The 27,672-nt window shown below is 37.6% G+C and overlaps 3 protein-coding genes across 3 annotated transcripts; 1 reads left to right on the top strand and 2 right to left on the bottom strand.

Moving 5' to 3' along the window:
* Nucleotides 1-1,965: 1,965 nt before the first annotated feature.
* On the bottom strand, nucleotides 1,966-11,724 carry get3 (guided entry of tail-anchored proteins factor 3, ATPase). Its single transcript, XM_084091960.1, has 7 exons — nucleotides 11,514-11,724; nucleotides 10,646-10,793; nucleotides 8,991-9,139; nucleotides 5,517-5,667; nucleotides 5,275-5,382; nucleotides 4,986-5,183; nucleotides 1,966-3,513 (listed from the first exon to the last, which is right to left on the bottom strand). The coding sequence occupies exons 1-7, from the start codon at nucleotides 11,654-11,656 to the stop codon at nucleotides 3,385-3,387; spliced, it is 1,026 nt and encodes a 341-aa protein (XP_083948086.1). The 5' UTR covers nucleotides 11,657-11,724; the 3' UTR covers nucleotides 1,966-3,384.
* A 295-nt stretch (nucleotides 11,725-12,019) lies between these two features.
* Nucleotides 12,020-17,290, bottom strand: rnf11a (ring finger protein 11a). Its single transcript, XM_084103446.1, has 3 exons — nucleotides 17,117-17,290; nucleotides 14,900-15,069; nucleotides 12,020-13,964 (listed from the first exon to the last, which is right to left on the bottom strand). Exons 1-3 carry the CDS (start codon nucleotides 17,213-17,215, stop codon nucleotides 13,793-13,795), a joined length of 441 nt encoding a protein of 146 aa, XP_083959572.1. The 5' UTR covers nucleotides 17,216-17,290; the 3' UTR covers nucleotides 12,020-13,792.
* A 278-nt stretch (nucleotides 17,291-17,568) lies between these two features.
* On the top strand, nucleotides 17,569-25,611 carry rad23aa (RAD23 homolog A, nucleotide excision repair protein a). The gene is made up of 9 exons (XM_084103437.1): nucleotides 17,569-18,104; nucleotides 18,503-18,664; nucleotides 18,764-18,933; nucleotides 20,251-20,297; nucleotides 20,471-20,598; nucleotides 20,714-20,789; nucleotides 22,197-22,327; nucleotides 22,412-22,579; nucleotides 23,514-25,611. Exons 1-9 carry the CDS (start codon nucleotides 18,039-18,041, stop codon nucleotides 23,625-23,627), a joined length of 1,062 nt encoding a protein of 353 aa, XP_083959563.1. The 5' UTR covers nucleotides 17,569-18,038; the 3' UTR covers nucleotides 23,628-25,611.
* Nucleotides 25,612-27,672: the final 2,061 nt, after the last annotated feature.

Here is a 27,672-nt window from a genome sequence, read left to right on the forward strand (position 1 = left end):
CTCGCGGCCCTGATGGATTGAGGGCGACAGGCAGGCATTTCGCACAGCCTCGTCCAAACACTTCCAGAAAGTAACACGCTAATGCATTAATGCAGAACATAGATTAATCTTACTTACCATAATGTACGTCAACGACCCTTCTGAATTTACCGGTATGTGAAGTAAGGTGGTGACCCGTCATAGCAGATTGTCCGTCTTCTCTCTTTTCTCTCTTGTAATCTTCTGGACACCTGTGACATAAACCATTGTTCTGGCACTATGGGGGTCTTGTTTGTGCCGGTTAAGGTCCAGGATGAAAGGAGGCCGCTGTGGCCTCTGTACAGAAACCGTGTCAACACGTGTCTCTAGAGACTACGAGTGCTTACTATGCAATCAAAATGGACATTCTTCTTCTTTTAATGGAATATGTGTTTATTAAGTATTTACTTTAAATGATTTATCCTAGGGCATCATTATTATTATTTTTAATTAATGTGCCTCGTAATCTTCCTCTACCTCTTGCAGCGACATCTCTTCTCTGATGACGTGTTTACTGGCGTGAGGGCGGGGCCACCTGTCACTCACATGAGATCGACCAATAGCAAACCACAACCATCCAATCAATTCCCCATGGACAAAATCAAGTGGCGTCCAACTTTTGTTCTTGTTTGAGAAGCCGTTCACTCGGATATACATCACAGTAGGAAAGAAAAGACTATTGCATCTTCTGTTTCATGCCAACTTTTGAAAGCATTCTCCAGATTATTATAGTGGTTCTTATGTGGAATGAAAAAGAAGTTATTTTGCAGATTGCCCATACTGCTTTTTTCCGCATGTCAGAGACCAGGTACTGTTAGGCACAGAATACCACTAAAAATCAACATAAATGTATATTGCTAGTATTTTTTTAAGAGAGGCACTTCAAAAGAGTCCGCACACTCCACAAAAGACGAAGGCCGTCAAAAAGCGAGATAATATCAAGTGCTTTTACTGAGAAAAAAGGCAAATGTTTTGGTCACATGCGACCTTTCTCAATGCCAAACTGGTATTTTTTTTAACGCCATACAGGAAAGACTGATTTGCAGGAAAGACTGAAATGCAAGTTATTTGTACCAACATCACATAAAAAAATCTAATAAAAAATGCTTAAGATGTTATATAGGGCACAAGTGTACAAACTGCTTTTATCGTACTTTTTAGGAGCTTGAAATCTTTTGCAAAGACATTCTGAAAACCTTTCATTTCTTCTCCATGGAAGAAAGAAATTCATATTGGTCTCCAAATTTCTTATTTTTTAGTGTATTTAATATACTAATTCTACCTGAAGGGGGCTAAATTTTTTCCAAAAACAATCCACAAAGGTTTTTACACAAAAAATATTTCCAAAAGTTTATTGGTCGATAAAAGTTTTTTTTTTTTTTTTTTAAAGAAATGAATACTTTAGTTCAGCAAGGATGCATTAAATTGAACAGTGAAAAACATTTATACACTACAAACAAAATTCTGTTTCAAATAAATGCTGTTTTTTCATCAAAGGATCCCAAAAAAATTTATCAGAATGATTTCTTAAGGATCATGTGACACTGAAGACTGGAGTAATGATGTTGAAAATTCAGCTTTGATCGAAGGAATAAATTACATTTTAAAATATATTCAAATAGAAAACAATAATTTTAAATAGTAATAATTTTTCATAATAAAGGGGTTTTTTTTAAATAAAAAAAAAGTAAAATAAAAATCTTACATACCCCAAACTTATGAACGGTAGTGTAAATAAACTGTTGTCATTGAAGGTTTCGTGTTAACTTTTATGAAATAAATGTATACGAGTTTAAAATGAAAAATCATAACCTTCAAGCAGTTCATAGAATAGTGCTTTCAGTGTACGACTGCTGCAGCGTTTGTATGTATATTTGCATGAACGTAGCCTTGGTAGGCACAAAAATAAAAACGCATTCACATAAATAACTGGACAGAAACACCAGCTGCAGTAGATGGAGAATATTGTTTTATTTGCTTTGAAAGTTGGTGTGCTTCTACAAAAAGTCAGAAGCCAAACTTTGGAAAGGCAGTAACAAGTCATAAGAGAATGAAGAAACTTCAGGAAAACTGATAAAGATCCCAATCTCTCGGTCTGATATACTATCAGGTTTGTGAGTTCTTGCCCCTGCTTCTCATGAACTAAGGAGCCCACATGCTGTGAAATCACATGATGATAAAAGCAGGAAAACACTCTTAATGTGGTCATAACCAGCGCGGTGTATACTGTGATGTTGCCGTCTTGGCTGACAGGTTGCAGTGTTTTTGCAGCAGGTTTAAACGAGCATCTGACCTCCTTGTAGGGTGTAAGTGTGTTCCTGTTTAGATGCATGCGGACATTACTGCCAAATGATAGGAGGAGAAGAACAAGAGAATCGAGAGCATCATCATGTTGCGCTTCAAAAATCAGAACCAGACATCGCTAAAATAAATGTTATAGAAGATCTGAAAAGAAAATATCTTAATCATTACAAGTCTATATAAATACATCACTTTAACTAACGGCAAAAATTAAATTAGAATTGAATCACAAGGTTTGTACACGGTAATTACAGTTTGGTTCACTGCAAATAGAAGTTTAAAAGGATAGTTCATCCAGAAATGAAATCTCAGTCATTATTATTTACGCATCCTTGTTGTAATAAACTCATATGCTGTCCACATTTTGTCCATGCAATACCAAAAGAAAAATTTTAAGAATAATCACGCGTCTCATTTCCATACACAATCAAATAATGCTTCAAAATTTCTCCCTGTTACATACATTCAAAAAAAAAATAATGACATGATTAAATAATGACAATTCTCCTTTTTGGGTGAACTAACCCTTTAACAACCTCACTAAAATATGTATCACCTCCTTAAGTTGGACCCTCTCAATTAACACCACTACTAACCAGTTCAGGAACCAAAATAAAGTCTATTAAGACTGAGCAGAATCTCAAACAAAGGTTTGTTTTGTCCTTCACTGACCCTAAATCAGATGTGCCCGGTTAAACTGAACTAGTGACAGACGTTTGTACTGATACTACTCCTGTTCAACCTCTGAATCAGAGTCCTGATGTACATTCCTTCAATCTGAACACGCATCAGGAATGAGTGTTTTTCTTATGCTTAAATACAAACACCATCATCACAAAGCAACGTAAACCATCAAGATTGTTTTATGTTTCTAAGCAGAGGCTGCTGAACTCTCGGCCGACATTCGTGACGGATCGTTGGAGGAACACGGCAGGACCAGCTAATACACCATCAGAAAACCAGAGAGAGTGGAGGGGGCAAATGAAGATGTGAACACCAGAGGGATGCATGTATCAGAGACAAGCAGAGGACCAGGGTGTGTTTGATCCGTGGAAATCATTTAAGTCACTTCTTGGGGGGGCTGTAGGGCTCCAGCAGCTGCTTGGAGAAAGTGTTGACCTTGTCCGCTCCTCGAACCTCGTGAGGCAGCAGAGGCAACTTTATTATGTGGAAATCTTCATATAAATCCTCCATCTGAGAGAGAGAGAGAGAGAGAGAGAGAGAGAGAGAGAGAGAGAGAGAGAGAGAGAGAGAGAGAGAGAGAGAGAGAGAAAAGGAAAACAGGGGAGGGACAAAAAAACAAAGAGGAAAAGGATGAAGACAAAGAACCACAAAAGGAGGAAGAGGAAAGAAATGCAAAGAAAAAGAGGAAAAGACAGAGGAAGAGAAAAGGAAAAGAGATACAACATTAAGTATTGAGGAAAAACAGGGAAGAAAAAAAAGGAAAGGGAAAATGTAGAAGGGAAGGAGAAGGAAAGAGAAAAGAAAAATTGAGGTGCGAAAAAGAGAAGATGAAAAGTATAAAAGAAACAGGAAGAAAACAAAGATGGAAGGGGAAAATAGAGAGGAAGGAAAAGTAAAAGAGTAGAGATAGAAGAAAAGAATAAGTATTAAGGAAAAGAAGTGGGAAAGGAAAGGGGGAAAAGTAGAAGGGGAGGAAAAATTGGGAAGGAGAAGAAAATGAGAAAAGGAAAAACAAAGGAAAGGGGAAGAAACCAAAGGCGGAAAGGGAAAATAGAGAGAAGGGAAAAACAGAAATAATTAGGAAAAGGATAAAGAATACGGAAGAGGAAAAATGAGAGGACGGAAAAGAAAGTACAGACAGTAGAAGGGAAGAAAAAAAGAAATGAAAAACAGAAGGAAAAAAGAAAGGAGAAGACAAGAGAACATGAAAAGTAAGGTCAGGTACGAAAATGTAAAAAAGGGAAAAGGAAAAGCACAAAAGAAAGGAAGAAAACGAAGATGGAAGGGGAAAAGTGTAAAGAAAAAGGAAAAAATAAATGGAAAAAGAAAGGAAAGTTGAGACAGAACAAGAAAAGCAAAAGAATAAGTATTAAGGAAAAAAAAAGAGGAAAAGAGAAAGGGAAAGTAGGATGAGTAAAGACAAAAGGAAAAGTATACAGGAAGAAGAAGAAGAAAAAGTGGGAAGGAAAAGGAAAGAAATAAAACAGAACAGGAAAAAAATGGGGGGGGGGGGGAAAGCATGAAAGAAAAAGAAAAAAATAAGATGGAAAGGGAAAGGAAAAATCAGGAGAAGGTAAAGAAAGGAAAATGAATTGATCTTAATCATATCAAGTCTACAGAAATACATCACTTTAACTGCACATATTAAACGAGATAAATTGGCAACACCACAATAAGGTTCATTGGTTTACATTAATAACCCATTACCAAACATGAACTAACAATGAGCAATACATTTTTTCACCATTAATTAATCTTTGCTAATGTTAGTTCATGTTATTCAGTGCATTCATTTGATCTTAATAATGTACAAGTAAATGCTGAGATTAACATGAACTAGGATTAATAAATGCTCTATAAAGTGTTGTTCATTAGTTCATGTTAACTAATGTAAAGAAATGAAACCTTACTGTAGAGTGTTCCGAATAAACTGAATCTAGTCAGGGCTTTCATCATGTGTCATTTGTCATAAGTTGTCCCACCTGGTCCAGATACTTGGACTGGATCTTGTGTCGGGCTTCACACATCTTGCAGGGTCTGTCGCTGTCGGGGAAAACCAGCTGGTTGACGATAATGTTGTGCGTGTCGATGCGACACTTGGCCAGCTCCTGAATCAAGCGCTCCGTCTCGTACAGAGACAGGAACTCAGCGATACACACGCAGATGAACGTCGTCTGCTCCTGTGGGCATCATGACAGGAGTCAACATTACACGTCGGCCTTTTGGATTGTTTTATAACACATCTGTCCAGGCATCGCCAGGGACACTCACCGGGTCCTTAAACTGCTCGCTGACTGAGCGGATCACGGGCAGCGTCTCCTCCAGTTTAGACGCCAGCTGATCTGCATTCATGTCTCCCAGGCCCAACATGTTACACATCTGCAACGGTCAGACAGAACTACACTTAAACCCTATATTTAAATCTCAAAGCAAGAAAGTTCTCTACGTTTCATTACAACATTTTTCAATGCTATTTAACAAATATTCCATTTCCCAGAATGCAGTGCTGACACCTGTGAGATGAAGGGGCTGATCTGGTTCTTGATCTGCATGAGGCGGCCCAGTCCTCGCTCCACGATGGTGGGGAAGTTGAGCAGACGCAGAGTGTGTCCCGTCGGGGCCGTGTCAAACACCACCACTGAAAAATTCATGCCTTTCACTAACCTACAGGAGAAGAAGAAAAGTAATGAAATAAATTATAGTTATTTTAAACATTTTATTATTAATAATAATAATAATAATAATAATGATTCATCATATTATTTATATTTATATATATATATATATATATATATATATATATATATATATATATATATATATATATATATACATACATACACACACACACATTTTATTTATAAGGTAAATGTTACTTTAGTAAAAAATAATTAAAATATTATATATATATATATATATACACATACACATATATACTAGGGCCGGGACTCGATTAAAAAAATTAATCTAATTAATTAGAGGCTTTGTAATTAATTAATCGAAATTAATCGCATTTTAATTGCATATAAATTAGGGCTGTCAATCAATTAAAAATAATTGTGTTGAACATGTTATTGAAATAATGTTCAAATGTTCAAAGGGTGAGCATTGAAATAATTGTGCCTAGCAAATAATCAATACTATACAATTGAACATTATTAAATTATTGAACATGATTAAATTATACATTTAATATTAAACATTAAATTATAAACATTATTTACACTTGCTTTACAGGTTTTTAACATTACTTCGAAAATGCTGCAATTTAAAATTTGAGATGTTTTTCATCTGTTTTAGAAAGTATTTTTAGACTTTTTTTTTCAGAATAAAACTTGTTTTACAATCTTGAGCATGTGTTATATTTGTATTAAATGTGTTTAATTAAGCCATTCCTGCAAGTAATTTGACAGTTAACAATATTTTAGTGTACAGTTAATCACAAATTCAGTCAGCATTGTCATGACTCATGTTCCAACTGCAAACTATAATTGAATGTACAATTGTATTATCCCAAGATGACGTCACAATATCAACGTTGATTCAATTTTCAAAACCGAAGCATAATTCAACGTTGGTTCAACGTCGACATACAATCTTTATTCACCCATATTGAAAGAAGAGACGGTGAAACAACGTCACGAAATCAACGGTGAAACAACGTCACGATTTCAACGTTGATTCGTTTTGCACAATCGAAACATAATCCAACATTGATTCGACCTTGGTCCCTTACGTTCACCGGTGAATCAACGTTGAAATTCCGGCTGTTTTTTTATAAGTAAATGTTCCAATCAATGATCCAGGCAGCGCCAGCGCGTTCTCGTCTCCCTCCTTCAAGGCACAATATCGTCACCTTCCTAAAATAATTGCCCAAGTCATTTTTTCAGGTTTCTCAGAAAAAGAAAAAAAAATGAAAAACAACTTCAGAGGTTCGTCCTTCTTGATGCAGCTCCCATCTTGAAAAGCTTGTAAAATTGCCTTTTAAAATTTTAAAATTGCTTGTAAAATCTTTTGACTTAGGCCAAATAAAACGGCCTAAGTCACACTCTTGACATAGGCCATTACACTACAGGGGTAGAACTGCATGATCTGTTCAACTGAGGATGTGGGGATTTTACCAGAGGTGGCCAGCATCATGAGGAGATGACTTATGCAAAAAAATCATTTTTTGTCAAAAAATGACTTAGGCAATTATTTTAGGAAGGTGACGATATGTTACTTTCTTGCTTTAAAAATAGCAAAAATCACTATATCTATGTTATATATATTTTTTAGTTGTGTACTTACATTATCCCGACTGTTTCCAACAACTTTTAAACCAGGAGAAATTTGTAATTTAATTCGAGAAATGTCCCGTTTCTTTATTTCCGTTGTGTCGCCGCCAATGCCGTCATATCCGCATTGTCCCTGGTTTCCGCTCGTACTGCCATGGCAACCAGAGCCGTCTGATAGTAACCAAAACGACTGACGCGGACAACTTATGTCCCTGGTTGTCCCTGGTTTCCACTCGTGCTGCCATGGCAACCAGAGCTATGAACCAGAGCCCTCTGATTAACCAAAGCGACAGACGCGGACAACTTTGTAGTTTGCAATGTCTATCTGCACGCTGTTGTTGTTTCGTTCAAACATTATGGACCATGGCAAGCAGACTTTGGATAAAAAAAGAACTAAAACGAGAATCAATATCAGCGCGGTGTTTTCGAGATGCCTAGAGCTCCCATAGACAGTATATAAACGAGAGCTCCACGTCCGAGACTTCGACCGCTACATGTACTTTATTAAACAGGTGAGCACATTTACATAAAACTAATCAATGTTTTATGGTTCAACAATGATAAAATGTCAGAATATGAGCTGTATGTTATTCTAATGTTGATCTAGTTTACTGCTAGTCTCATACAGACAGACCAACACATTCAAATGCAGTTTAGTGTGATAGTGTAATGTTAGACCAAGTGAAACAACGCTGCGTTACCTCACAAGTTTAATTTGTCTAATAAACTGACCTGTGAGTAGTAATTCTGCGTGTAGTTCGGTAGAATGAAATGTTCGTATTCCTTTTATATCCGCGGGACTCGCGTCGCGTGTGGAGCTGATAGCTGTCTCTTAGCAATCCCGAACTGCTTCATATCACAGTCATGATAAAAACATCCATGTATTCAGTCATCCATAAACATTATTAGATCGGCCGGCTTGACGTTGACGACAAGATCCATAATTCTTAGCAAATGTTGCGTCATCAATCTACGCCTTTGTTATTGTAAATAGGTTAGCGATCCCTAGTGGCGAAAAATGCCATACTGTGCCTTTCATTTTACAGTCGAATGGTGGCTAGAACGGCTCCAGGTTCAAAGGTCAATACGGAATGGATTAATCTGCGTTATTTTTTTTAACGCATTATTTTTTCTCAGATTAATTAATCGAAATTAACGCGTTAATGTCACAGCCCTAATATATACACACAATCTTATTTTGAATAATAATGATTTATCTTGTTTTATTGATAATACAATTTTAGATGATAGATAAATAAATAATTTATCTTATTAGTTTAAACATTTTAAATATATAGGGATCTATTGAATGTGTTGTGTGAACAGTGTACTAGATGTGAAACAATAGTACTGCATAAAAAGGCCACGATAAACAGAGTTTTATATTGTAGGACTGTTTGTTTATTGAATTATGTATTTCACAGTACTTCCTTCCCTCATGAAAGACAATAAGTGCACACTTTCACCTTTACCTGATTTTCAAACACTGTTTTACTTTGAGGAATTTGTGATTCATTTTGGAGCTTGTTTTTCATTCATGACTTTCTATGCTCTGTTGAAGAACTGTTTGAAATGCAGATGCTGGAGAAAATGAAAGCTAAATCACATCTGGTCTAAATAACCTCATGACAAGAGCTTTTTAAAACACGCTTTTGAAAGATTTAGACTACATTGAGGTCATTACAGTGGAATAAGTTCAACTCATCTGACCTCATGACCTCTGCGTAGCTCATGGCCTCATCGATGCCGGGGAAAGCACTCATAGCTTCCTGCATCATCTTCTTCCCCATACTGAGCATGTTGTCCTCCTCAAAGAACTCATCGGGCAGCTCTGCCACACCCAGACTGGGGTCGATCTCCTACAGAGACAGAGCACAGTCTCAGTTATGTTCAATTCATTTTAAACACAGGCATGTTTACCTAAATCTCAAACAACAAGGGCCTTTAAACCAGATAATAATACATGGTTTCTGTAAAGCAAACCCAGTTTCATATCACTCTTTCTTTTTTCTTGCAACATCTTCACGGCCATTTTGTGTTTGTGTGAGGCAAGAACAGCACAAGTTCTTGATGTGAATCACACACGTGTTTAAGCATGTCCCATGTGTCTCAACTTAATTTTACTAAAATGAGATGTAGGGCTGGGCAAGACTAGTTAGTAAAACTAACCAGTTTAAAAATTCAGGTTTTTGTGTGACACACTGCTTTAAAGGAATCGTTCACCTTAAAATTAAATGTTATCATTTACCCTCATGTTGTTTCAAACCATAGACTGTAAAAAAAGATGGACGACACCCCTTCAGTCTCTTCCATTGGTGAAAACTGAAGCCGCAAAAAGTCCTTATATGGCGCTGACATCTTGCACAGATTTGGGACCTGCTTCTGCGCAGTAGTGAGCCGGAAGTAAAGCCGCGATATCAAGGTCCCGACCTCACTCTCGCAGAAACCATTAGTACAATTACTGTTATGGACATGTAGAAATTAAAGCTGAAGCTCCAATCTCCTCCCGAAAATCCCCCCAAAAGTCTGTTGGTGCCTAAGTGACTACTTCGCTTAGAGAAGCTGTCAATCATGACGTCACATTTCCGTTTTTATAGCATCAAATAACTAACTACGGCCAAACTTATTTAAAAAAAATGAACACCTAAATTTACATCAGCGTAAAAAAAAAAAACCTAACTAAAATGACAGAAAACATCTTCGGAAAAATGTATTTGAAGTGTAATTTGATTGTTTAGTTTCCATCGCATTAATTCGACTTCATGGGGAGGCGGGCTTTATGAGCTATACTGGGACCAGCCACCCGGGGGCGATCAAGACACTTTGGCTTCACTTTTCAGGACTTGTGCGGCACGCTTGTTCCAAACCCGTAAGACGTGTTCATTTTTTGGAACACAAATTAAGATTTTTTTGAGGAACCATTCATAAAGAGATTGTAAAATCCATTTTAATCTAGCGGTTTAATCCATGTCTTTTGAAGAGAAACAATCGCTTTAATATATCGCAATTAGGCTTTTATTTACATATAAACATTGATCAACGAACATAAACAGAAGCTCAAACGTGCTGCATAACACGAGAATGAACCTCATTGGTTCTTGCTGAAGCTCAAACGTGCTGCGTAACACCAGAATGAACCTCATAGGTTCTTGCTGAAGCTCAAACGTGCTGCGTAACACCAGAATGAACCTCATTGGACATGAGGGTGAGTAAATGATGACAACTTAATTTTTGGGTGAACTATCCCTTTAACAAGGTTGTGTATATGGACTAAATAAGGTGATGCTGGTGAATTTAGAGCTGTTGTTTGAAGTGTACACGTACACGGTATTTAGTGAAAACAGTGTGTGTCGTTGATAACGCACCATGGCAAAGAGGTTGTCGTAGCCCTTGACTTTGGTGGGCACCTTGGAGAACTTCTGGTCGAAGGCATCTGAGATGTTGTGTGCTGGATCTGTGGATATGATGAGGACGCTCTCTCTCACCGCCGCCAACTGAACCGCCAGACTGCAGCTGTGACACAAGCCAAAAACAACACTTAATTGAATTCTAGATCATTTATAATTCACATCAAGAGAAGAAATCAATGACATTGCATTATTATCGAGACAAACTATCAATATTGGCTTGACAAGCCTTGGCTGTATTTTTTTCAGCAAAATAGTATGCTTTCTTTATCAAGCCAACACAAAAACGACAAGTGAACTTAATTATTTATGGTCAATAAGACAAATCTAGGAAATAAGAACAGTTTGTGAATCAAGCCATTTATAAACACCTGTTGCTGTGAAATCACATATCATATTATGATTAAAGTGGCTCTATAGGTGGCAGAGGTTTTCAGACAGAAATGTAACTTATATATGAGTTGTTTAGATGGCTAATACCATCCACTTTCATTCATCTATTTGTCTATCTGTGATGGTTGAATAAATTATAATGAATTATTATGAATAAGAATAATTATTCACAAGGAAAGAGATTTTAAAAACTACTCGCACGTGACGTGTTTTTCTAAAATTTCAGAAATGACTATTTCGACGTAGGTTAGGTTGCAGGTAGATTATATTTAGAGATGTGTTTGTTTTTTGTTGCAGAGTGTTTTAACCTGTATTTTAATACAGTAAAACAGCACATATGTATGAATAATCTTCTGTGATATGTGTTGCAGCTAAAGCAGCACTGACAGCTAACAGCCTCTCAACAGCAAAACACTATCGTCTGTTCACCCACCTGCATGTTGTCTTGCCCACGCCACCTTTACCCCCGACAAAGATCCATTTGAGTGATTTCTGCTCTATAATGTTCTTCAGTGTCGGCTCTAAAGGCTCTACATCAGGCGCATCTTCAAACTCGTCTTCCACTGAAGCTGCCATCTTGCTCTCAAGTCAGTTGGAATACACCAAAGCGGCAGCTGCACACTCCGCCATTTTGGCTCCGCAACGGTAGAAACAACGCACTTTAACGGACGGGCATTAGATCCAAAATGGCCAGGGAACGGTGAACAGTGACGAACGGAAGTGTGCTGATTACTCTGATGACTCAGCCGGACTGCACCAACTACTTTCATTGAACAAGAATATTCTAGAAGTGGTCATTTAGATTTATTTCTTATTTAAATGAAATGTAAATACACTTCTAATAGTAATATCACATTTTGGGCGAGTAGTAGCTTGAAACGAATAATATTCCTCTCATGCATTGTTCATTTGCGAATGGAAGACAGAATCACACAAAACTTTGAAGAATTTGGCAACCTTTATTGTGTTATAATCCTATTCTTGTGCCATTATTGCACATGAACAAAACAGATATTTTAATAGCATGTCTGTTATCTTTTGTTGGCAAATGTACATTTATATGGCACCAAGCAACTCTTTTTTAAAAATTAAATTCATTTTATTGTGAAACAAAATATAATGTTGTGATGATTGTATTTCACATATTTATTACATCTTTTTTTACATTTGTGCTGTGCTAGAACTACGTTTCAATTCTGAATCGAACAACGGGGAAGAAAATTAAGTACAGTAACTCATCCAATACGATATCTAAGAGCAGTATACGTTGATTTCAAGATTTTCAGATGCTGTTTTTGGAATTCAATCACATTTTAAGTCACAATGATTCAGTACAAAGATACAAAGGGAGGCTTGAACAGAATGGGATATTTTGTGAATATAGTCTGAGGCCAAACATGGGGTTTTTAACACTGTTCAGTCCGATTAACATGATTAAGCCAGCACGATAACTGAGCAAACAAAACAACAAAGATGAAAATCTTCCTTTTTGCACAAGCAGTTCAAACTGTGACAGGTACAAGGTCATATATTCAGCTAGCATACAGAAAAGACAGTTTGAACAGTGTCAAAACTGACTGAAACATGTACTAATTATTATTTTTTTATTTCAGTTTGCACGAATCAGGAAAACAACAAGAAACGACTTTAAAGCCTTCACTGTAAATGTCGACTTTCAGTCAGCAACATTTGAAAGGTGCACAAAGTTTGGTGATTGTATCATTATTATTCTCTTCAGAAAATAAAGAAAGGAAAACGACTAAATACGGTCCCCACAGTTCTATCCAAACAGACAAGGCAAGGTCAAGGCGAAGCTAAATGGGGACATACAGGATCCAACATGTAACCAAAAAACAAGCATTTAGAGTAAAGATGATCCAAAAACCAGTGTAAAAAGGCAACTTACATCCCAGAACCTGGAAAACAGCAGCTGACAAGGCAAAACTCAGAGTCTACCAATAAACAACCTCATCACCGACCCCGTTATGAACACATCACGACACACTGGTCATTTATTAAGCTATTTGGGTGCATCTATCCGTAGTGATCAGGGACAGAACGGAGAAAATCCTGGAAAAAATATGTAAAACTACCACCTCAAACACCTGTTAGTGCATCACGAGCTTGCAAGTAAAAACAAAAACATTATCATGGCACACGTTCTATTGTAAATCAGGTTTGCTCATGTAATTAAGTTTTTTCAGCATTCTAATTTCAGAGCCTTAACAGGCACATTCACAGCTAGCAGAAATAAAACTCCGCCCACCGGACTCAAATTCAGAAAGGGACAATCTCATTGGCGGAATGGGCGGGTTTCATATCCAATCAGAGGGACGCGATTGCACATTTCATGAATTCGATTAGAAGAAAAAAGAATAAAGTACACAATTGATTTATTCAAACCCTAAACGGCTCTTTAAATCGGCCCTTAAAACACTCTATCTTCATTAGAGTTGCTTCAGTGTTTTTTTCTTTTTGCGAAACTTGTACACATGTATATGTGTTTGATAAGCGCTTTGACATGCAAGTGACAGGCCTCTTAAATGTAACACTGGATCCTGTTTTTACAGTCTGTCAGCACACACACACACACACACACACACACACACACACACACACACACAGTCACGCCACCTTCATTTGTTCATTCTACTGTCCCCAGCGTGTTCATTGCATTATCATTGGCATGTCCCTCGGGATGCGCAGGCACTCTCAGTTGGTCTCGTAGGAAGACAGCAGTGCGGCGTCGACCGGCTCCATACAGGAAGGGCAGGTGAAGGAGCGCATGAGCCAGGCGTCAATGCAGTCCACGTGATAGATGTGCATGCAGGGCAGGAACCGGATCGGGTCGCCGTACTCAAAGTCCATCATGCAGATCACACACCTGGGGGCAGATGTCATGAAGTAACATTTTTACTTCATACACACTAAAAACAGTTCCCACACATATTAGGATCAGTGTTGGGGGTAACTCATTACAAGTAACTTGAGTTACGTAATCAGATTACTTTTTCAAGTAACTAGTAAAGTAACGCATTACTTTTAAAATTTACTACAAAATATCTGAGTTACTTTTTCATAATGAGTAATAATAATAAGTTATTTTGTTTTCCCATGTACTGACTGACAGCTCTCTCGTCCCCATGTTGAGACAAATCGAAATGCAGAGACCTGTGTGTAAACATGATGGTTATTGTAGTTCTAAGCTAAATGTGAGCGTGCATTTACTCATCTCACTTGCACAAAAAAAAGATTCAATATTCCTCAAAATGAATAAAATCAGTGAAATGCAGAATCAGAATACAATGCAAACCTCTAAACTAAATAGGTTAAATAAAACATTTTTTTTTGCATTTAATCTCACTTTATTGACCAATGTTCTTGCTTCTGACCTTCGATGATTCAGTTAAACCTTAATCAAAAATGACTATATATTTCTGTGTTTTTATCGCTAAAGTAAGTGTTAAACTTTTTTCTCCTGCATCCTATTGTTCTGTTCTCCAGAACAGCAGCTGAAAGGTTTGTTTGAGCGGCGCCCTCTACTGTACACACGTGAATTTGCATTTCTTCAGCCTGAGGCTTATTATTTCACTTTTGGTGTGAAGGGGTCTTTACATTTGCCCAAAAATACAACTTTTTTGTTATAAAAAACAAGCCCAGCCCAGGTGAAAAAAAGTAATGCAAAATAAGGTAACGCATTACTTTTCTAAAAAAGTACCTAAGCAACACAATTAGTTACTTTTTAAGGGATGAACGCAATATTGTAATGCATTACTTCTCAAAGTAACTTCCCCCAACACTGCCCTGGATACCACGTACTCTTTGATCTTCTTGTCGGACGGTTCTGAGCCCGGGTCAAAGATCCCACGGGGCAGGTGTTGGATGAGGCCGATGCGCTGAGCGATCCGGACCTGCTCCTCCTCCGTCAGCTGAGTGGCCAGGCGTGTCTGACTGGGCGTGGGATGGTACACTGGCACCTGCACCTGCTCCTGGGGGTCACGAGCGTTTGATCACATCGTTAATAAAGCCCTCGTGTGGTTAGAGCGCACAGGACGGCTTATTAGAAACAGGAGGAATGAAAACAAACACTCTAGAGAAAGTTCGGTCCTAGAGAGCCACTGTCCTGCAGAGTTTATCTCCAACCCTAATCAAACTCACATGAACCAGCTAATCAATGTCTTCAGGATTACTAAGGCTACAGGCAGGTGACGGGTTTTTTCAGGACAGTGGCTCTCCAGGGCCGGACTTGCCTACCTCTGCTCTAGAGTGTGACAAAATAAAGGAAATGGCATAAACACATATTCATTGATATTAGTCTGTGAATGCAACCATTAGTAGATATCTTCATGCCATATGTGATGAAAAATCATTTTTTTATTGCCCTTTCTCTCATTATCGCTAAAATAAGTGTTTTAGATTATCTTTAAAAATGGGCAAGACAGAAAATGTTTAAGAGCTTTAGAACCATGTGACATTTTTTACTTCATTTACAAATCCCAAAGTTTTCTGAAAAATTTTATTAAACCATTAATCTTTTAATTCCTTTGGCAAAATTGTACAGGGTCAATATATTTACTCATATACACTCATGTATACTGATTGAATTTAATTTAATTGAGCGGTTTAGTCCAAATTTTCTGCAGAGACACGATCGCTTTATATGATGAACAGATTTAATTTAAGCTTTTATTCACATAAACATTCATCAACGCACACAACAATTATTATAAACGTAAGCTCAGGCAGGTTTACTTGACGTGTGAGAACCAATGAGGTTTATTCTAGTGTTACGCAGCACGTCTGAGGACCAGTGAGCTTTGTTCTAGCACATCAAGCAGGTTCGGTTAAGCTTCTGTTTATGTTCGTCATATTTTTCTATCATATAAAGTGATTGTGTCTCTTCAGAAAATTTTAAGCAAACCATTCAATTCATATGGATTAGTTTTATGATCTCTTTATGGACTTTTTGAAGCGTCAAAGTGGTAGTTGCATAGACTGTCAATGGAAAAGCTGACTGCAAAAGATCTTCATTTGTGTTTCAAAGATGAACGAAAGTCTTACTGTTTGGTGAATAAATAATGACAGAATTATCCTTTTTTGATGACCGATCCCTTTAAGATGTGCTCTGAAACCCTTTTAAACATCAGGACACAAAACAAGAAACTTAACAATAAAAAAATTCGAAAGTTTTTCATGTAACTGCCAAAACACTAACTTTTTTGTTTGTTCGTTTTTTTTTACATGTTCACTCTGTTATATTATTGTTGTTTTTTGTTCTTTTGTCTTGTTTCAGAGTAATAATTATACATTTAAGTACTGAGTAAAATCACTAACAACAGGGTTGTGTTTAGGGTTAGCTGCAAGTATGCATAATTCACTGTTATCACTTCAATAAGTACATGTTATAATAGATGTAAGAAGGACTCTAAAATAAAGGGTTACCTATTTTTTTTATTGAGTGTAACAAAGTAAATACAATTAAAAAAAAAACTACAGAGTAAATTAGTCATGTAAATGTCATAACAATTACGTTGTGTCGCAAGTATTTCTTTAAAATGTAAAGCAGGCTTTCAAAAAAATGTTTTGGCAAAGCTCAGACACTTTATTTCTTTTACTTCTTTTTGTCATATATTAAACTGATGTCATAACAATTATGATATGTCTTTATTTATTTAAATTCTTTAACAATATCTTAATATGATATTTATATCCTAGAATGCCATAGTAGTACCAAAGCGTCCATAACAATGGTGGTACATTTTTCACAGTCGGAGGTCACAATCAATACAACCTGCTAAAGATACTGTGGTATGACCAACTGCTTTTCTCAAAACCCTGCCAAGTGCCAACAGAAAACTTTAAGTTACCCGCTGTTCTTGTAGATCAAGATCACACAGTCAGTGCTCTTTACTACCATACATAACAGTTATACCAAACAATCTGAGCTTGTCTGCAGTCAGACAGTATTGTGAGCAACTGAATGTCTGTCGCTCGGACAGAGCTGTGGTTGTTTCACACACACACACACACACACACCTGGTAGGGTGGCGGAGGCTCTCCGGGCAGACTCGCCCCCTCGGACTCGTTCAGCAAGGACAGATCATCAGCGCCTTGAGAAGACAGACAGTTCCCCATTGAGCTGACCCTAAACGGCACAACAGACCCTTCAAATTCAGGCCTATGTGGCCTTTAAAAGACTCAGTTCTGTCCGCGGATCGTCCTTTCTGAAGCCCGTTGTGTCTGGTGTCTGTCTATGTAGAAAAACAAACGCCTCGCCAGCCAACGGTTTCGATTTTCACACACACACACAAAAAAAATATGTTTTAAAAAGCCGTAATCCTGGTAAACGTTAACTTCCCGGTTGGTTTAATCCTCTCGGGTGTGCCCGCTTTGCGTGACATATAATATGCAGTTATTATGGCCTGTGCAGGGCAATATTTTTAGGTAAGACCTCTTGACGACTCCATATCTCCTTTCATTGTTTACAAACTCTTGGACCGGAAGTCGGTTGATTTGTGGATTGTGGGTAATGTAGTTTTTGCACAGAAAGCTGCCATTGAAACCAAATATTTGGGAACAATAGGAAGCCCATTTCGCTTTTGTACATCTAACACTATTCTAGAAATACATTTGAAAATCTTCATGGTATATAAATATCTTTATTTTCCGTTCTTGCATTATTCCCAAACTTAATTCAAACTGTCATTCCCCTAAATTCCGAAGGGTGTCAGTGTGTTCCAGAACTCCTTCTTCAGCGCCGCCTGGCTTTCCAAACCGTCACCGAAGAAGATGACGCAGCGCACCTGACAGGCGTGTTTTTAGCTTGTTAGCTAGAGAGCTACATTTCTAATCGCTTATTAACTGTCCCTCGCTTTCAAACCCAAACATTTCCTTGGGATATAAAAGTGTACAAAGGTCCCGAATCAAGAAGAAAGAAGACGGCAGAGGCAGAGCAGTCATGCAGATCACACTGAAGACTTTGCAGCAGCAGACCATTCAAATAGACATCGACGATGACCAGACGGTATTCACGCGTTTATTTACGCGCATTTAAACACGTTAAAAGCAAGTAAAAGTACTCTGAGTGAATGAATATCCATGAAAGCAGTGTATTTCGAGCGAAGAAGGATGTGAAGGGGTCAATTCAAGACGTTCATTCATTTATGATTCATTGGGGATCAGCTGGGCGATAGATAGATGATAAGAAATATGTCTGTATATTTAAAGTGTAAATTAAATTCATTTGTCAGGTTGGTATTTTACAGTATAGTATAGGAGTTAAGATTTATATATACGTCTAGTATAAATATGTTGTTATAATAATTTTATGACAGGATGTTTGGTTGCTTAAAATACAGTGTATTCCTTTCCTTTGACGTAAATGTATGATTTGAACAATTATAAATGATCGTTTTTCCTCAGGTGAAGGCATTGAAAGAGAAGATCGAGGCTGAGAAGGGCCGAGACAGTTTTCCCGTAGCAGGACAGAAGCTCATCTATGCAGGGAAAATCCTGCAGGATGACACGCCCATCAAGGAGTACAAAATCGATGAGAAGAACTTCGTGGTGGTGATGGTGTCAAAGGTCAGATGTCAGAAGTGTTTTTGACCATCAGAATTGGAAATGAATCATGCAGTTAAAAAGATCAGACTAATTTAATTTGTTTGTTTTTTCTCCATCCAGACGAAAGCAGCAGGATCAGCCGCCCCACCCTCAGAACCACCCAAATCTGTCGCAGCGTCTTCCTCATCTCCTCCTCCTCCTCCTCCGGCCCCTGCAGCCATCCCAATCCCGAGTGACGAGCGTTCAGACGACCCGCCTGCAACCGTCTCACCTGTACAGAGTCCCGAAGAGTGAGAATAAACTATGATTCCTTGCAGAAATTATATATTTTTCAATAGTATTTATCCCGCATTAGATATATTTGCTTGAAAGGGCACGACTGCGTTACATTATTTTTATGTGAGAGTGAAAATATGTTTCCCTAACAAGTTAATGAATCATACTTGAGCTTAGATTTCGGTCCATCAAGGCATCTGAAATATTAATCTAAGTGCAATCTAGTGATTTTTCGATACATATTGATACTGAAATATCTGAAACACTTTTAATACTCATTTTCCGCAGAACAGATACACGATGCCAGCTGCGATACAAACCCGCCTCCTCTCACTCACTCGTTTCATTTGCTCCGGATGAATAGTGTTGCTGTTACAGGGCTTGAATTTCGGCGTAGGATTGCACATATTGCGCATAATTTGACTAGTTTCCACAGATTTTGTGAGATTTTGTGCACATAAAGCCGCCTCTCAGTTATAAAATTAGTTCTTTTTTACTGCTTATTGCTCTTAAACAGTCAAATACACACAAAATAATGTCAAAATGCCAGTCTTTTAAGTTTTAAGTGAACGTAAACAGTTGAGAAAGAAAACGCATGTGTAACAGTATGATGGATGCATGCGTCAAGTCTTAAAGTGACAGCAGCCTAAAATTCCTGCTGCCAAATTATGAGATAATATTAAAAATATCTATATGGCAGTTTTTCCCCTTGGTATCGATGTCAGAATTGTGGCCAGTGAAAATTCTGAGTGGCTAGTAACTTTGGGAAACCACTAACCACAGTGGCTGGTGAGCAAAAAAAGTTGAAAATGTCATGCCCTGATTCTAATGTATAATGATCTCAAATGAAAAACTAAATTTTTTTAATTTTACTTTTAGATATACCAATATTTAAAATTACCCTCAATGCTGGTTAAAATTAAAGTTGGTATGAATCAAGTTGTGATAGACTTTTCTTGTCTATCGTAACGTAAAAAAAGCTTCTCGAAACAAGAACAAATGTGGGGCGGGGCTTGATTTTGTCCATAGGGATTTGATTGGATGGTTTGTGGTTTGCTATTGGTCGATCTCATGTGAGTGACAGGTAGCCCCGCCCTCACGCCAGTAAACACATCATCAGAGAAGAGAAGACGCTGCAAGAGGGAGGGGAAGTTACTTTGATTAAAGGTTACGAGGACACATGAATTTAAAAAAATGTTTCCAAAAAATATCAATTGTCGATCTTGATTTCATGGTGACTTTAATGTTTGTCGCTGAGCATTTGTACTATACGAACAGCACCCTCAATCATATAAAGTATTGATTCTAATGCAAGTTTGTGTGTTTTGCAGTCGCACAGGTCAGGTGGCTGATGGGGAAGATGCGTCTTCAACATTAGGTAATTAGAAAATCAAGCTGAGGTCATTGCCTTCATCAGCTTTTCTTTAAAAAAAACTCTTCTGGATGGTTAATTTGCAGCAAATGTGTAAAGAAGCATTCATTAACAAACATACAGTTGGGAAAATCCAGTCTCTCTCTCTCTCTGATGTTCTTGCATGTGTGTTTTTGTAGTTACAGGTCAAGAGTACGACGCCATGCTCACAAATATCATGTCTATGGGCTATGAGAGAGATAAAGTGGTGGCGGCGCTCAAGGCCAGCTATAACAACCCTCACCGCGCTGTGGAGTATCTGCTCAACGTGAGTGTGGCTTTCTTTCCTAATGCATTTATAACGCCAGGCACATGCTCTCATTTTACTCTTGTGCATGTTTTACGAACACTACATGATTGTGAATCTGAGTGTGTTGTTTCAGGGGATCCCTACTGTCCCGGTGCAGGAGACCCGTCCTGCTCGAGTCCAGCTCCCCACAGACACACAGCCCACTGAAGGTGAGCTTCTGAGATGCAATTGTTAAAATTAAGTCTTGGAAAAATTAACAAAATTAAGTGAGTTTATGCCAAAAAAAAATAAATCTGTCAATGAGTTATCAAAACTTCCCTTTGAATTAAGTTGATTTTTCTGAGCCCATTGGCAGATGTGTGTTCTTGTTTTAATCATAAACGTGCTTCACAGTAAACAAGACTTTGTATTTTAAATGCTGTGTTTTTTTTTGCAGTTGTTGGATATCTGCTGGGAGTTGCTAATAAAACTCATTGTGTTTCTCCCTAGACATTTACATTGAGAGAATATATTGAAGTATTGTGTTCCCTTCAACTTACTCCTTATCCTTACTTGGTCTTTAAAAAAGTCTTACATTTACCTTCATAAAACCTGCAGAAAAAAACCTGTTAATATTTTTGTGGAAACCGCGATACACTTTTTTTTGTTCAATAGAAAGTTCAAAAGAACAGCATTTATTTGAAATAGAAACTTTTGAATGGTTTTGTACATTAAGCAAAAATAATCCACACGGTTCTTTAATAAGTTAGCACAAAAAGAGCATGTAATAATTTGTACATAAATGCAATAATGTGATATGTAATATGTTACATTTTAATCAATAGAAAAAAATTCACTCTGAGACTTTCATGACTATTGAGTGATGACGCAAGCAAATTTACAAGTTTGAATTATAGTTGAAAATGAATCAATGCAAACTTACAAATTTTATATACTGCTGAATTTAAAAGTTGGGCAACACTTTATTGTAAGGTGACATAGTTACACATTACTACATGTACTTACTATAGTAATAACAGTAAATCATGCATAATAACCCTAGCCATAACTCTATAGTAAGTGCATGTAGTTAATTAATATTACTCAGTACTTATTTGAGTAAGTACAATGTAACTACATCACTTTAAAATAAAGTGTAACCAAAAGTACAGTTTTGAAAACATCTCTTGGTTGTAAATAACCAATAGAAAAACTTTTAATGGGGATTTAATGATTTTAATAAAATAAAATGCACATTCAGATCATTGCAATATTACAGTCATTGCACATACATTTTCAGTATCTGTTATTTATCAGTAGTATCATTGAGTAGTATCAATTTATTTTTATATTTTTCATTTTAAAGTTTCAGTAATTTTGTTGTGTTTTGTCATTTTTATACATTGTTTTTTAAAATTCTATTTTAGTGTCTAGTTATTTTTTAAATTCAGTTTTAATTATTTTTAGTACATCAAGTTAAACTAACTGAAAATAAAATGTTGCTTTGGCAACCAGCTAAAAAAAATTTTTTTATATATATATATATATTTTCTTTTTTTTAGATAGTTTTATTTCAAGCAACAGAAAGTGTTCTCTGGCTGTGGTTGTAGCTTCAGTGAACTCTATTGTTTCTGCAGGCGAGAACCCCCTGGAGTTCCTGCGCTCTCAGCCTCAGTTCCAGAGCATGAGGCAGGTGATCCAGCAGAACCCGTCTCTACTGCCAGCCCTCCTGCAGCAGCTGGGCCAGGAGAACCCCGAACTACTGCAGGTGACGAGAACACTCCCCTCAGCCAGTGTGTGTGTGTGTGTGTAGCCTTTTACTCACGGTGTGATCATGTGTCACTGACCGCAGCAAATCAGCCAGCATCAGGAGCGCTTCATCCAGATGCTGAACGCACCGGTGGGCGAGGGCGAGGGCGGAGAGGGGGCAGAGTTTGGAGATCTGGGTGCGATCGGTGACGAGGCAACGCCCGAGAGTTACATCCAAGTGACGCAACAGGAGAAAGAAGCCATCGAGAGGGTGAGTGAACGCCATGGAGTCAGATAATAATGAACCGCTTTATTGATTACTAATGGTGAGTTTGAATGCAGTTCCCCTGAAATAACCTGAATAGATTAGATATTAACTTCCACTCATTTCTGCTGCTTAGTTTGTGATGCGTCACACCAGTGTTATTTTAGTATCATTTAGATGATACTATTATAGTTTTTATTCATTTTTTTTTTTTTTTAATATTTAAAAATATATACTTTTTATTTTGTTATATTTATTTATTTTTAATATGTCAGTATATAGTCGGTAAGATTTTTTACATTCTTTTGAAAGAAGTCTTTTCTGCTCACCAAGGCTGCATTTATTTGATTAGAAATACAGTGAAGACTGTAATATTGTGAAATATTATTACCGTTTAAAATGCATTTTTAATATATTACAATAGAAAACAGCTCATTTATTCTTGTGATGCAAAGCTGGATTTTCAGCCTCATTTATAATAATCAGAAATGTTTCTTGAGCATCAAATCATCATATTAGAGTGATTTCTGAAGGATCATGTGACACTGAAGACTGGAGTAATGATGCTGAAAATTCAGCTTTGATCACAGGAATATACTACATTTTACAACATATTCAAATAGAAAACGGTTATTTTAAATTGTAATGATATTACACAATGTTACTGTTTTACTATATTTTTGATCAAATAAATACAGCCTGCAACTTATTCCAAAATTATTCCCATAGTATAGTTTTTATTAATTTGTATCTCAATTCTAGCTTTACAACTAAATCAACTAAATGAAAATGAGAAATGTTTCCTTGCCAACTAGCTGAAATAAAACAGTTTAAGGTTTACATTTTATTTCAAATGTTTTTATGATTTTATGATCTGTAATATCCCCGCGTCATACAGACGGGAAGTGAATAATCTCGACTGTCCGTGTGTCTCTTTCAGTTAAAAGCTCTGGGGTTTTCAGAAGCTCTGGCGGTCCAGGCTTACTTCGCCTGCGAGAAGAACGAGAACCTGGCCGCCAACTTCCTGCTCAATCAGAATTTCGAGGACGAATGAGAGTCGTGGAGAGCCCATGTGCCCCTTCCCCCGCCACCACACAAGCACTGCAGCTACTCGGGACATTATTTCTTTGAGTTTACAAGTCGAGGGGAGACTGGCAGACCGGTCGGGGACGGGGCGGATGCAATCACACGGTGAACAAATTCCAATGGAATTGACAGCATTTGGGTTGAATGCACTCTAGCATGTTGAAGGGGTGTGCTTGCACGTGTGCGTGTGTGTGTGTGTGCGTGTGCGTGTGTTCCCTTAGGGAATATTTGACTAAATCAGCATCAATCGAAAGCAAGCGCTCTCATAGTAGTATTATATGGGCTCTGAGGAGGTTAGAGGTAGGCATACGCATTTGCTTGTTTTTAGTTGGGAAAAAGGACTAATAATATGTGTCTAATGGAGGATTTTATATATTTCTCTAAAACCCAGAGCTATTTCTGTATTTCTCCCAGCACACACCTCTAAAGAATGTGTTAATAACATAAAAATATATGAAACAAGTAGTGCAACCGATAGCATTTCTATAACATCATCAGCAACACAAATTACCTGAGTTGATGCTGTTGTGTAAATGAATCCATATCGTGTAGAATATCATAATCTGAGTGATGATAGTTTGAATGTACACTGATGGAGGATGTCGTGAAATACAAGACTGTCCTAATACTAAATTTGTTTGTCTTATTTAAAGTCAACATGAAATGGCTGTTGCAAATTTCTGTAATGTGCTGAGTTTGCAAGTTAAACCGGAAATCGAATTACAAAAATGTAGAATGTGTCTGAAAAATAAGGGATTTGTTCCTTCTCCTCTGACAAGTTATTTTGATGAAAGAATACCGTACAATACGATAAGAATGTAAATAGTCAATTTAATGTTGACTTTAAAAAAGAACTTCGTATTGAAACTGTTGTCAGAACTGCAAAACAGAGGTCAAGAGTATGAACAAGGATCATTTTCCATAGACGTTAGATCTCGTTATATTTTCTTGTATAACATGAGTGGACCAACCTGTAGCTTTATACAGCAACAAAGAGGTTTTTGGCACACTAAAGCTCACTATAGAGACCTGTACCAGCATGATGACAGATTCTCAAGTCCTGTCAAAAAGAGATTTTCTTGAAGCTTGTCAGTGTAAAGCTTACAGTGTTGATGTGTTCGAAGTCATCAACTCACCATCGTTTTCTCATAGCACAGAAATGCTCCTTTTTAATGTAGTAGCCAAACTGCCAGACAATACTTTTGTTTACTTATCAGCAGGCCTACGTGAAATCTGAATATTTGTGGAATGGCTTTAAAAATGGTAAAAACGCAACAGAGTATTACGCTTTTATTGCTGGCTAATCAAATTATTTAATGAAGGAATGTGGTGTAAATGTGTTGGACTTTCTATTGATGCAGATTTCACGTGGGCCTGTTTATTAGTAATTAATAGTTTGATTTACTTGTAGTAAAACTCTTCTGGGATCAATAAAACCTAATTGCAAAAGAACAGAGTTGGTGGTGATTTCCCATCATAGAACAAAACCCACACCAGGATCTTTGTACAGTCAAGAACATCATTTATTCAATCAGGTGCTGCTCTTTACAAACGTTTTAGTTTTTTATAATGGAAAAGAATCTGTAAATAACACATGCAGATTGCCAAGGGCTCCGGGGGACGGAGAACACTGGATCAGAGGCGCTGGCTAAACTACTGTACCTAAAAACAAGCGAATCAAAAACGCGTCGGCAGCAGAGACACGGTCCGGTTAGATAGATGTGCATTCGGCTACATGTGCACGAGTGAGTCGGGGCAGATTCGGAATAAATAAAAGAATGCAACTAATAATCCATGCCAGTATAGATGGAGGGATGATCGATAATACTGATTTTGGTGCTACTGACTCTTGAGGAGACAATTAGGTCTCTTAACCCTAATCACTTGAGCATGGCGTGCATGTAAAAAAAAAAAAAAGTAAATGAATGATTAATTGAAATATTAATGATGGATTAGTTCAATTTAGATGACACTCATTTAAAGTATCGTACACTCATTTAAAGTATCGTACACACATTGCAGGGACACAAGCATCTCGATGGCAGTTGCTCGACTGGCTCATGCAACCCTGAATTAAGGCCTGTTCACACCAAGAACGACAACTGTACTAGCATTCACACACACACACACTGTAATGTACTTTTCCATTGTTTTGACTGCCCGCGTCTCGCGTTTTTGTTCTGTGTGAACAACCCCTAACGCTGTTTATTAAAGCGCGAGCTGCAGATTTGTAGTCGCTGCTGCTTTAAATGCTCAAGCTTTTTAAAGCAAGATGGAATCTGATTGGCTGTCAATGTTATCATTAATTGGCTGGAAAAAACGTTCTGAAAGTAACTCCAACAATAACATTCGTTGTAGTGTTATAGCTCCACTATTCTCATTAGAATTGTTATTAAAATGATTAACGTTATAGACAGTTATCATACTTGGTGTGACCAGGCCTTTGTGCATCTTTTATGCTAAAAAATTGTTCACTGCTGAAAAAAATTATATAATGATTAATATGTTGCTTGCAAAAATTCACAGCTGCTTTTGAACTTGAACATGCAACCCGTCTGTTACTAGTCCAAGCCATTGACAACGAAGCTGCCGCCACATCTGGATCAACACTTCTAAATGCATGGCATGCTATTCTTAGTGCATCGTGTCTCCTGATTAAATCCCTCCATAAGGTGCAAATCATCAGTCAAGTTCTTTAAGCAGCTAGTCTCAAACAACCACTAAAAAGGTGCTTTAATTATACGAATGCAACTTTATGAATAAAACTGAAATAAATACAAGACGAACAAGCATGACAGAGCTGTTGTGCCTCTCCTGGTCCAGTGCTCTCCACCTACAGCCAAAAAAGACCGGGACCGCACCGCTTCCCAGGACACGCCGTCACTGCTGGTCTCACATGTAGGAAGGGTCAGCGGGACGGTCCCGGGTCAGTTTCTACTGCGTTTGACCGAAGAAGGGAGAGATGTGTATGATATAAACATGTGAAGCATACAGACAGGGATATAACAGAGTTTACAACATCTTGCTCAAGAGAAAAAGAGGTTCAACATTTTTCATCAAAGAAGGGAGAGGGAGGAAAGGTAAGGATAGACATCTACTAACAGTGCCAAGAGCGAGAGACCGATAAAGACAGAGGTACAGAGAGAAAGGGACCCGAATTTTTTTTTTTTTTTTGCCTTTTTAACTTTTTTTTTTTCCATCATTGTACAATAAAAAGAACGAAATCACATCCATTTTCGTGTAGTACTATATACTGTGTATACGGCTTGAGAAAGCTCAGAAGAAGGAAAGACGGGTGTTCATCATTTACAAGATGGTGTCTGTGAACAAAAGGCACTTTGAATGGGACAACCTTTAAATGCTCACCTATACACTACAGCACGAACACTATGGGAGCTCATTTACATACAGGAAGTGTTTCCAGGACGATACGCGGCACTGATTTCCCCCCCGACGCGTTACTGCCTCTCGTCTTGAACCACGTGTGCTCTAAACTATGACTAACAAAACCCTACTCACGTTTACATCGACACGATCTCACCTAGATTTGGAGCGAATGTGAACTGATTGTAACCAGCCCTCTAGTGTATTCTGAATCTTGACACTCAATAATGGCCGTTCCTCTAAACAAAACATGCTCTAATTTCTGCATATTCATCTGGTATTTTGGTGCGTTCAAGTCCTCCTGGGAAGTTCGTTTTTACAAGTCGCGAAGCCGTAATGATGACGTCGGGTGCTTTCAAGTGGCGTCTGTACCTTCTTCTTCTTCACAAAAATGTACAGCAAGGTTGTGTTAAGTGCCCTCACATGCTATCGGAAATTTCCTACTTCCCACTTCTGAAGTCGCGATTACAAACGTTCAAGTGCTTTGTTGTCGGAAAGAATAGGAATCATGGAGGCTGTATATTCTTGGGGAAATCTTATTGAAGCCAAAATGTATGGAAAGATATTTAATTTGAATAACGCATATTTCGGTCAAATACAGGCTATTTTTTACAGGCTGTGTATAAAAC

Source organism: Abramis brama (assembly GCF_963993115.1).
Source record: "Abramis brama genome assembly, chromosome: 2".
In the NCBI taxonomy this organism is placed as follows: Eukaryota; Metazoa; Chordata; class Actinopteri; order Cypriniformes; family Leuciscidae; genus Abramis; species Abramis brama.